At 36.6% G+C, this 12,901-nt stretch overlaps 1 protein-coding gene across 1 annotated transcript in view; it reads left to right on the top strand.

Annotated features, from left to right (window-relative positions):
- MMP16 (matrix metallopeptidase 16) overlaps nucleotides 1-12,901 on the top strand; it is a 285,679-nt gene that overhangs the window by 258,640 nt on the left and 14,138 nt on the right. Inside the window, exon 8 of the mRNA XM_030304358.1 lies at nucleotides 9,208-9,358. Within this exon, the coding sequence (XP_030160218.1) occupies nucleotides 9,208-9,358 (151 nt within the window). The remainder of the gene's footprint in view (nucleotides 1-9,207; nucleotides 9,359-12,901) is intronic.

Below are 12,901 nucleotides of genomic sequence, written 5' to 3' on the forward strand. Positions count from 1 at the left end.
TTTTCTTTCAGAATTTGTTTTATTTTGAGAGAGAGAGAGAGAGAGGGAAAGTGAGAGGGGGCAGGGGCAGAGGGAGAAAAAGAGAATCTTAATTAGGCTCCACACTCAACCTGGAGCCCCAGTGGGGCTCGATCTCACAACTGTAAGACCATGACCTGAGCCAAAATCAAGAGTTGGACGCTTAACCGACTGAACCACCCAGGTGCTCTCGGTTCTTTCTCGAAGAGAAATCTAATAAGCTACTAATGCAATGGCTGCCACATTTGCGGAAGTATTCAAAACTCTCTGCTTACTAGATGATGTTGTAAAACCTGGAAAAATAAATGCTGGTGGCAAAAAGCCGTATGAACTCCAGAGTTGGCCATTTGTTCAAATTTCTTGAGTAACCAGCCTGTAAACAATACAGAAATTAAAACTTAATCCAAATAATTGGCACTAATGTAGATCTGTGTACTTAATCATGTATTATCGATATTATTTATTTGAATTGGTAGCAAGCAAATTTGAACGATGGAATATTGTGTTATACAATAAGTACCACTTACTGGGTACCATGATCTGGGTATGGCATGGATATATTATACATTTGATCCCTCATTATTTCAAGAGCTCTGGATGAGAGGTGTTAGTACCTTATGTGCACAATAGGAAAGGAAGATTCGGGTTTTACTTTTCCAAGATCTCCCAGCTAACAATTGGCAGGGCTATCACCCCTTAGTCCTATCTACTTTCAAGGCTGTTGAATGTTCCATTACACCACAGCATCTAATACGGAAAATATTAATTCTTCATGAGTTTTTTTCCCCAAATCTCTGAAGTATTCTCCAAGCATATATCAATGTTGCACAATAATCAGCCCAATGAACAATAGTTACTGAATAATCTAAGTGCAGCCTTCATTTATATGAAGAAAATCCAGGCTTTAAGGAATTAATGTTTTCATTTTTAATGTAAAAGGATGCAAAGCAAATACCTTCGACTTTGTGGATCATATGCTTTTCAATCATAACTACTGAACTTTCTCATTGTAGGGTGAAAGCAGACTAGACAATATGTAATGAATAGGTGTGACTGCCTTCTGATAAAATTTTATTTACAAAAACAGGCAGCAGCTGGTGGCCCAAGTTTACTAACCATTGTTGTAATAGAAGATACAAAATATAAATGTGTAAGTAGAATTTTGTGGACTCTAATAAAGACAAAAATATAGTTGATTTTTTAGTTAATAAATTTTAAAGAGTATCTGATTACTGAGGATACAATGAACAAGGCATGAGCAGAATACAGTGGATTAATTAATAAACACTTCCAAAAATAAATGTGGAGTGATTACTTGATAAAGCAGGAAGGAAGGAAAAAATCATCAGCAATTCTGAAAGCCAGACAGAGTGTAAATGTGTACTATTAAGAGAGTCAATTTGGAATAGCAAGTTGAGTGTTGAATTAAAATACCTGGTCTGTTGTACAAATATATTAGCAATTGGTTGTGTGTTTTAAGAACATCACTTTTTTGGCCTGTAAAATAAATGTGTTAGGCTGGATCCTCAACCTTTTTTCTGATCTAATACATCTGACCAATAAAAATAGTGCACTCCCATTAGTAACAGTGCGCCAGTCCAAGGGTGTTAGAAAAGCAGGTATTAATTTGGCTTGATAAAAATGTTAAAAAATCATTAGACACTACAGTTTTCCTTTTAAGAATAAGCATGTAATTTAAAAATTCTTCATGGGATTATTTGTTTAGTGTCTATTTCCTCTGCTGGTCCATCGATTTTACAAGAGCAAGAATCTGTGTGTTTCCTTCATTGGTATCTATAGCTCCAAGTTCAGTGACTGGCTATAAAAGGCTCATAATAAACAGACATTGCATGGATGGATGAATGGATGGATGGATGGATGGATGGATGGATGGATGGATGGATGAATCTCACTGAGGAATTACCGGAATAGATGGTCTGTAAAGTCATCTCCAACTGTAAACATTCTTTGAGGTTATTCTTTTTATTTATAAAGCTTCTCTGTCTTTAACTCAGACTTGTTGATATTTTCCCCTGCATTCTGCCAAGTACAATGTCAGTAAGGACCAGTTCTTTCCACTTGCTCCAGAATATGTCAACCTTGTAGGAAATCCAGTAAATGCCTTCATTCTGCCAAAGAAGCAATATTTTCCTTGAGAAGCAGAATGTCTGATCGTAAGGCAGTTAAAAATCTACCTCTCCAATGTAACAACAAAAAAAGAATTGAATATGAATCTCACATACTTAATCAAAACTCTTAAAAAGAGAAACAAAGTTACTTCAATGTTGTCGTGTGAAAATCTTACCTCGTCAAGATACAAAAAGAATTGTATAATTGTATTTCCTTAATTAACACCTGGAGAATTAAATGTATAACTCATAATCATTGTTGAGTTATTTTCTTGAATTCTAAACCACAGATATTCATCAGGCAAGGTGTTATTTTTAACATTTTTTGTGTTTAACTGCTGGGATCTCATAATGTAACCTTATAGCAAATATTTGCTGATGAGTTTTCTGTTTTGTTTTGTTTTTTGAAGGGACTATAAGTGCATTAAAAAAAAATCCCCTGCTATGTTCCAAACAGAGGGGGGGAGGAGCAGTTAATTGAAATCTATACAAAGGCCTTGATTATTAAAAGTGAAAGGCTCATTGTTTCTCCTTTTTATTGACTGAAAACTCTTGACCGCTAGTATAGGCAAGTACTTCTGAAACACATTTTTTAAGAGTTGTTTTACTTTAATAACAAGAATTTCCTGGAAGACTGTAACTGTTATTCTTTTTTCACACATTATTGCCTTCTGAGACACCCTGGAAAACATAAATTAGGCTTCTGTAAACACTCTCTCATGCTACATGCACCAGGGCATCCTGGGTATCTATGAGCCTCTCGATATCACTACAAAGCCTGGAAAGAGTATGAAGAAATTTTCATGGATAGGATAGAGATAAGGAACTACAAACAGAAGTATTCTAAAGCATGCTAGAATGTTTCTGCTTAAAAGAACAGATAACCTATTGAGTATAGCTGATAACAGGTTTACTCTAAATAGCTAGCATGGGAGGCATTGGAACTGTATTATCCTTTCCTAATTAAAACGGAGACGACAGGAAAGAACGTAATAGTCACTGAGGTATAGGCAGCACACAGATCCGGACTTTATTTTCATTGTATTGTTTCAAGACTTTCTATTTTAAATGACACATAGATATGACTAAAATATATAGCAAGCTGAGAAACAGCTGTCTGGATTTTCCATCTCACTGATTCTGGCAAGGAAGTGATCTGGGCCCTTGGGATGTGTTTTTTCTTTATAAAATATTCAAATTAAACAACGGCTCAGGATAGGGGTATATTTTTATGATAGTATTTCCCAACACAGAGTTAAATATAATTAATTAAATAACCCTTCAACGTAATACGGGGACATTTTATTTTTATTTTCTTAGACTTCTTAGTGGTTATAAAACTCATTTTTTCTGCTCTACTAACAAGATTCAAAACAGGGCCCACAATGTAATTTATGTATAATTTTTGTTTTTGTTTTGATCTTATCTTTGGTTATTTGTGTATACTAAACATGGGTCTTTGAATTAATAACCATTTATTAAGCACCTACTAATTTTCAACCATTATACATAAGGTACTGCAGGAAGTGCCAGTTAACAGTGTTTGTCCACATCAAGTTGTTCACAGCCTAGAGCAGGTGGCAGGCTTGTGATCCATTAATGCACTAAATTATATGTACTAAAAGTGCACTAAGTAATATGATAAAGAAGAAGCCTGGGTACTCTGGCAGTGTGAGAGGCCCACCTTACTCAGATAGGAACTGCTTTCCAGAGAAATGATGTTAAGTGAAGTTTTGAAAGAGTCGTACCCATTTTCCAGAAACGGAAATAAATGGAATGTAGATGAAATAAGAGATTTATATTGAGAAGAACCCTGAAATGACATGGATGAATTTGGGTTTTATGCTGAATGCAATGACAAACCACTGAAAAGTTTAAACAAAAGAGAGATAAAATCAGGTATGCATTTTAGAGAGATCCCTTTAATGACCTTGTGGAAGACAGATAAAAGTGAGACTGGAGTCAAGGAGACAAAAAAAGAACTTATTGGGGTCCTGGGTGGCTCAGTCCATTGAGTGTCTGACTTCTGCTCAGGTCATGATCTCATGGTTCATGGTTTTGAGCCCCACATCGGGCTCATTGCTGTCAGCATGAAGCCTGCTTCAGATCTCTGCCCTCTCTCTCTCTGCCCCTCCCCTGCTCATGCTTTCTTTCTCAAAAATAAAAATAAACATTTATTTTTAAAAAAGAAAGCTATTGAAATGATGCAAGTTAGAACATTAAAATGTCGCTCTCAAGGCACATGGATGGAAGACAGCATGGTGCACTGGCTAAAACCCAGGACTTTGGCTAACAGACTTGAGCTTAAGCACATCAAATACCTTGTGTGGTGTTTGCATGGCCGAAATTTATACTGAATAATCTTACTCAGTTAAAAGAAAAAATAACCCAACAGGATTAATTGAGTTTAGGGTGGATGTGGGATGTGTGACAGTAATTCACTCAAGAACTGTTACACTTGCCATCTCTCTCATAGGCCTCCTAATCTCTCTCCTATGTGTACTTTTGCTCTTTGCATCTATTCCATTCTGTTTTCTGTTTCAATTCACGTCTTTGGTTACTCAATTTATGCATCCTTATAATGTCTGCTTGTCTATGGTCGTCATGGCTTCTCAAGCCTCAGACCATATAATGAATAGTCAATTCCCTCTGCTGAATGGGAATGTCTCTCAATATTCCCTGGGTCATGTTCCCAAGAAAGAAGAACAGATGGGTCTGCTCATCCCTGCCCATCTGCCTAACCTATAATCCATAACTCTACAGAATTTTGACTGGCTCTAGGCTTGGATGGTAATGTATGGGGGAGATATGGAGTATAATGAGACCTACTTCACAGCATGGGAGCAAGACAATCACCTTTAGAAGGGATAACTGAAAAGCTTACCTAGTACCAGTGGCAATATGAATGGACTGCAAGGGACAGGTTCAAGGAAGAGTTTAGTAATCAAATTAGCTAAATATAATGATCCATCAGATATGAAAAACAATAAACAGGAAGCCTGCAGATGTTTACTGCATTATTACATACAGAATAATTAGTGTGTCATCCACCCAAATAGTTGAAACAAGAAGAAAGGTCCTTTGATGAGTTCAAATTTGAACTTGTGGGTCAACTTTATAGAAAATCCCAGTAGATACCTATATATACCATTTGGCTTTCAAGAGCTGTTAGGATTACAGATAGCCATTGATGGCCACTCTCTTTTTTGACATCTAAGGTTTTCTTTTGCTTTAGTCTTCCTCCCTGCCTCGTCTGCCTCCTTTGCATTTGCCTCCTCTTTGAGGGGCATAGATTTCTAGAAGCCCAATTCTGGTTCCTCTTCACCTTTCCTCTATATGTTCTCTCTATATTATTTTATATATATTCTTCTCTCTCTCTCTCTCTCTCTCTCTATATATATATATATATATATGTACATAAATCTTAAATTAGTAAACACCATATTTATGTTTGTGACTTTACAAATTGTTATCTTCAAACTCACATATCCAGTTGCTTCCTTGACTTCATTTCAGTATCTCACTGACATCTCAAACTCTTGATTTGAGCCCCCTATAGCCCATCCACCGCAGTCTTCTTTGGCTTATTTTATATCACAATTCTTCTCTTGCTTACAAAAGTCAGAATTTGAGGATTATCCTTGATCCTATCTGTTTTTTAATTCCCCACAGCCAACCCAACAGCAATGCCTATCAATTCCATCTCCAAAATGTGTCATAAGTCCATTTTCTCCTTTCCATCAGTATTGCTGTCACCTGATTATAGGCTACTAGCAAAGAATTTTTTAATTTAACTATTTAGTGGCTTCCTATTTCACTTTAGAATGAAGTTCAAAATTTGATAAAGGCCACATGATCCTTACCTGTACCCTTCCCATACATTCCAACAACATTGTACCTAGCTCTCTAACAAGGTTCTTCCCATTAAGGCATTTGCCCTTGGTGTTTCCACCCCATCAAACCATCTTCACTGAGTTGGCTTTTTTGAATTATGTAAGTTACAAATCACGCCTCATTTGAATAAAGGGATCTTTCCCGTGTCTGATACAAGCAATTCTTCCCATCCCATCACTTTTACATTAACGCATATTTTTTTTGTATTTTTATAGCACTTTTCTCTCTGAAATTACCTTTGTTTGCTTGTCTAAGTTCAGTTTTCCCATACCCATTGGGTAGAATCTAAGCTCCATAAAGCAGAGGTGGTGCCCTTGTTATTCAGTGCTGCATCTCTATGCCTAAAATAGTGCCTAGTAAGTGCACTAAAGTAAGTTTTGATGAAAGATTCAACTAATTAACTCTTGCAAAAGAGCATGAGCAGTTCTTCTCATTTCCATTCTTTGCCTTAGAATCTATTTTTCACAAAAGGCAAAAAAAAATCATCTTTTGAAAATACAAAACGGATCATATCCCTCCACTCATTCACTCTTCGATGGTTTCAGTGCGCTCAAAATAAGACTAAAACCCACCACATACGTTTTCAGTACCACTCTCTTTTTGTTCAGTACACTCCTCTGATCTGTTCATTTTTAATCCTACCAAACTCCTTTGCTTGGGATACTATTCTTGACATTCTTTGCATAGGTACCATCTTCTTCTCTTTCTTTAAATTTTGGTTTAAGTGTTATTTCTTCAGAGAAGCTTTCCTGATTGCTTTACTTGAAGGAGTTTCCCCCTTAGGATTTCTTTTTTCTCACTCTCTGATGTATTTCCTTCATAGCATTCAGTAGTTTTCAACTACTACAATTATATTTTTGTATCTTTGGTTTCATCTGCCTAATCCAGTAGAATGCAGGATGATTAGGATAGTGACCAGGTCTGTCTTCTTCTCTTTCGTACCCTTAGTACTTAACATGATAATTGGGACACTGAAGGTACTCAATAAATGTTGTTTTTTACATATGATAGCAAATGGCAATAGAAGCTCTTGGAGTAAATAAGATTACTCCTACTGGGGCGTCTGGGTGGCTCAGTTGGTTAAGCATCTGACTTCGGCTCAGGTCATGATCTTGCAGTCAGTGAGTTCGAGCCCCACGTTGGGCTCTGTGCTGATGACAGTTCAGAACCTGGAGCCTGCTTCAGATTCTGTGTCTCCCTCTCTCTCTCTGCCCCTCCCCCACTCACACTCTGTCTTAAAATTAAACATTAAAAAAATTTTTTTTGAAGATTACTCCTAGTTACAAACTAAAGACACCTAACTGAATCTAGCCTGAAGACATGTTTTTGTTTGTTTGTTTGTTTGTTTGTCTGTTTGTTTGTTTTTGTGGGGGGTTATTTTTTTTGTTTTGTTTTGCTTTTGCTTTCTGTTGTGTTCAGGTTATCATAGTCCTCATCTAGGGGTAGTATTGAAATATTGTAACAAGTAAGTCTTACATCTATTAGAAGGAGCATAGGATACTTTGTCAGTGTATCCTATGTTGGTGTGGGGGGGTAGATAGAATTTTAGGGCACTGTATATTTGCTGACTTTTATGGATGTGTCTCAGTATTTGGATACCTCATCCACTCTAGTCCTTAGCTCGCCCTTGAAAGTATTTAAGTGTGGGATCATCACTCCCAGCCCCTACTTCCGATTTAGAATTGAGAATAAGAGAAGAGGGCAGAAAACAAAGGCTTAGGAAATGTCAACATTTAAGAACTGGGAAGAAGGGGCGCCTGGGTGACTCAGTCGCGTAAGCATTCAACTCTTGGTTTCAGCTCAGGTCATGATCTCACAGTTCAAAGGTTTGAGTCCCGAGTTGAGCTCTGCATTATCACTGCATAGCCTGCTTGAAATTCTTTCTCTCCCTCTCTCTCTGTTCCTCCCCCACTTGTGCACCCTCTCTCTTTCTCTTTCTCAAAATTAAAATAATAATAATAATATTAATAATAATAATAAAAAGAACTGAGAGGAAAAGTAAAACAGAAAGGAGGGGTATTTGGGTTCAGTCAGTTAAGCCACTGACTCTTTATTTCAGCTCAGGTCATGTTCTCACAGTTCATGAGTTGGAGCCCTGCAATGGGCTCTGTGCTGACAGCATAGAGCCTGCTTGGAATTCTCTGTCTTCTTCCCTCTCTCTGCCCCTCCCCTGCCAGCTCGCTCGCTCTCTCTCTCTCTCTCTCTCTCTCTCTTTCTCTCTCTCTCTCACAAATAAACATTAATAAAAAACAAAAACACAAAGGAGCAGCTTAAGAAAAAAGTACCCCCGACCACCAAAAAAAAAAAAAAAAAAGTTTCTAGCAGTTTAGAGAGAAAAGTACTTTACGTGGGCAACTGTGCCAATAGATAGGGGTGGAGAATGATTTCCTTGGAAAGCATTGGCGACTCCAGAGCAAAAATTCTCAGGGGAAAGTTGGTATTAAGTCAACTTTCAGTGGAATGAGGAATGGTTGTAGACTTCTTGAGAGGCAGTACCAAAGAGAGAAGTGGTAAGCACATTTGGCCAGTGGTATAGGATGTGAGGAAGTGTGTTGCCTATAGATAATTTCAAAACAGCAATAAAACTGACTAAAGTTTGTCTTCTTGTTAATATCTCCATGCTCTGGCAATTCCAAACAAGGTTAGGGTTAAAATTCTCTTCCCCTAGGCTACCACTCTTAAAGAGAGGGATAGAGCACATAGGGTGAAAGGAAAGTGACTTTATAAGACCAAAGGACCTTGTGAATGTTTATAATAATAGGAAAAGAGCAGCCTAGAGGATGTGTTTCAATGGAGTACGGGTTATACTCAGTAAAGCAATCTGAAGATACACAGAATGCACAAAACACAGGAAAGATTTAGCCTCAAAGAAAAAATAGAGCCTCCAATTCCTAGAGGAAAACTCCTGATTCTTGATTCAGAATTGTTGTATTATGGCAAGTTGTAGATCTTTTGCGTTCACAGATTCTGATTCCATTATTACATACTCATTTTATCCACTTTTGAAGACAATCTTTCAACAATAACATCGAAGCACCAAAGTGACTACTACTTAGTTATTTTATGGATTTCATGTAAAATGATTTTCAATGCATTGTGTTAATAGATATAGTCTAATTTCTGACATTAAACGATTGTATTCTGCATTTGCACTTATTTCATACAGGTAACAAATATTGGGTGTTTAAGGATACAACCCTACAACCCGGTTATCCTCATGACTTGATTACTCTTGGGAGTGGAACTCCCCCGCATGGAATTGATTCAGCCATTTGGTGGGAAGACGTTGGGAAAACCTATTTCTTCAAGGGGGACAGGTCAGTACACATTTCACTTGGGAAAGACAGTTAATTAATGTTTAGAGAAGCTAATATTTCTCCTCTATAGTGGATGTGTATTGTTGATTAAGAATCTGTGTGATATAAAGACAAGAATTAATGAAATCAAAAGTATTTTTAAACAACATTCAAGATAATATTCCTGTAATATACCCACATAATATGACCTTCTTAGGAATGTACATGTTCTTCCTCTTCTCCATCAACTTATCATGCCTATAAATCTGTGTGGGCAGCGTATCTCTAATCCTGCAAGCATTTTTTTGACGTTTTACTTAACTTTATTTTAAAAGCACTTTATCGCGCAGTCTGTTTTGTTTGCTTGTTTTCATATTCAAAATTAAAGTTTTACACTCTGCATGTAATTAACTGTGAGCATTTTCAAATAATCCAGTTTAGTCATGGGTTCTAGTTCTTAAGAAGCTGATTGTTTAGGTACCTACAAACAGGTGTTATGAGCTATCACTTAGCTTAAAGTGTAATTAATACCCCTTCCCTGTAACTTTCTTCCTTTTCTTTTCCTTTCTTTGCATTTTCTTATATGGCATTAGTAAAAATTGAGTGAACTATACTACTCTTATGACTCGTGGCATCTACTAGGCTCCACTCCTGTGCGTTTTTGATATAAAGTGCACATAAAATGTAACTGGAAGTCTGTTTTTTATTGGTTTAATTTAGTATTAGGTAGAAGAAGTAATAGAGATGAAAAATAAATTTTTAATTACACTACTACTAGCTGGGTCAAATGTGACACTCAGTATAATTTTTTGTATGTAGAAGACTTAAGTATGCATTTTATAGTAAATTAAAAATACATAAATAGGAGTGCCTGGGTGGCTGAGTCGGTTTAGCGTCTGACTTTGATTTCAGCTCAGGTCACAATCTCATGGTTCTTGGGATTGAGCCCAGCGTCGGACCCTGTGCTGACAGCCCAGAGCCTGCTTGGGATTCTCTCTCTCCCTGTCTGTCTGCCCCAACCCGGCTTTCTCTCTCTCTCTCAATAAATAAATAAACTTAAAAAAATACATACACATACACACAAACACACATAGGAACAACAGGCTTTAATGCGCAACACCTAGTTTGAGTTTGCCTTATAATCTTGGCACGGTTTAACCCTATAATATGTCTCCAACTTTAGTAGAAAAATATGTAAGGTATAAACTTTATTTTATATATAAGATATATATAAGATATATAAGGTATTTTATATAATATATAAACTTTATTTTACAATTTGTTTTTTTAACTTAAAATTTTTTTAATGTTGATTTATGTTTAATTAATTAATTTTAATTAATTTTATGGAGATAGAGCATGAGCAGAGGAGGGAAAGAGAGAGAGGGAGACACAGAATCTGAAGCAGGCTCCAGGCCCTGAGCTGTCAGCACAGAGCCCGATGCGGGGCTCAAACTCACGAGCTGTGAGATCATGACCTGGGTCGAAGTCGGACGCTTAACCGACTGAACCACCCAGGTGCCCCTTTATTTTGCAATTTGTAATTTTTAATTGCAAATGATTTCAGACATGGAGCTTTATCTGTGAACAAAAAACTCCTATAATTTGTCTTCATGGATTAGAATATATGCTTTTTAATTTATTCTGTTCCTAGCTTTCTATACATTTGATTTGTGTATACTTCTATAGCAAAATGTTCATAAACTTGCAAGCAATATCATGAAACTAAAGGTTTGCTAAGTGTTTCTTACCAAATCACAGAACAAAAAAGGTCTATCAAACAAAAAATCTATTGAAGAAGATGCTACTTATAGCCACAAAAAGTTGATTCTCAGCAAGATATAAGTGGGTAGAGTATGAAAGAAGAAAGAAGAAATTGATGGCCACAGCATGGTGACCACTAATGAAAATAAATCTGCAGACTTATAACATATTCCTTAAAATAACAATCCTGAAGGTTGTTAGAGTTTAAGCCCCCAGCCAGTTTAATTGCTTGAATGTACCCTTTCAGGACCAGGTTCAATAAGGAGTGTTTTGTTGGGTTTTTTGGGGGGTGGGGGATGGAGAAAGGCATAGAAACAAAAGGCTGACAAAACACACTTCTGCAGGACATTTCATGTAACAGTTTTAATGAGGATTTCCCAGATGGTAACAAAAACTGCCATTCTATGATCAGAAAGCCTGTTTTGTTTTGTTTTTTCACACATGCCGGTATTACTTTTAAAATGTTTCCAACCTAAAATTCAGCACTTATTGAAAAATTTAAGTTTAGAAACTAAATGTGCACTGCCTCAAATAAGTGAAATCAATGAAGGTTAGATACCAAATTCATACTAGAATGAAGGCCATAGTAAATGGGAAAAGGAGTTTTAGTTCATTTGTTTCCTACTTGAGACGCTTGCCACATGCAAATATAACAAAATATGGAGAAATATTTTGTTTTAAGCTCTGCCTAAGTAACTGGTTTTATAGGTTTAAAAAATATTTATAAGTTGGTGCTCCCAGTGGCTCAGTCAGTTAAGCATCTTACTTTGGCTCAGGTCACGATCTCAGGGTTCACAAGTTCTACAGCTCAGAGCCTGGAGCCTGCTTCAGATTTTGTGTCTCCCTCTCTCTCTGCCTCTCCCCCACTCCTGCTCGCTCGCTCTCTCTCTCTCTCTCTCTCTCTCTCAAAAATAAATAAACATTTTAAAAAATTGTTTTAATTTTATAAGCAAGAATCCAATTAATTTCCATGTGTGTGATCTTCTTTAAGATTTCATGAGTTATAGGTGGCTTCTAAGCAGATTCCTTCATATTCATATAATTCTATAATTCCAAAATCACAATTTGTCAATACTTTCATTCTAGATTATAAGTAGATGGATAAGACATTAAACTACCTGACTGAAACATATAAACAACAATTTGGTTGTCACTTTTACATGAGAATTCAGTGAGTCTTTCTTCCTTATAGACTGCATATTTTTAATACCTACCAATTTTTTTAACATTTTATTTATTTTCCGAGTGAATTTTTGAGAGAACACACTGAATATTGCTTTGTCCTTACTTACTTCTCCCTCTTCTCCTACTGCTCTTTCTGCTTAAGAAGGGTGGCAGGGGACGGATGATTGTTGATTAATTGGTTTCTATTTCTCTAAAGCTAAGAGAAGAAGGAGATTTTAGAGATCATCTAGTCCAGGTGTAAAAAACTCAACTGCCTTAAGGGGCCAAGCAAATAATGTATATACTGCCAGGTACAGCAATAGTATGTAAGGCAATAATAGTAGGTAGTGTAGTGAGTGGGAAAGTACAAATATACTAGAAGAGCACTCAAAATCAGAATCATTATTTAATTTTCTAGACATACAAAGCACAGATTTAAATTAGATTTGGTCCAAGTGCTACCATATGTCAGCCCCGCATCCTGTCCATGTCCTACCATGGACATGTGTAGACAAACTCAATTACACTCCACAGGAATTCACCCTTCTCTAACCCAACTGCCCATGCTGATAGTATGAATATGAGACAGACTTTTCAATTCTCAACAGCTCTAATTCCCACTTCCTTAAGGTTTCT

Source organism: Lynx canadensis, chromosome F2 (assembly GCF_007474595.2).
Source record: "Lynx canadensis isolate LIC74 chromosome F2, mLynCan4.pri.v2, whole genome shotgun sequence".
Classification (NCBI taxonomy): domain Eukaryota; kingdom Metazoa; phylum Chordata; class Mammalia; order Carnivora; family Felidae; genus Lynx; species Lynx canadensis.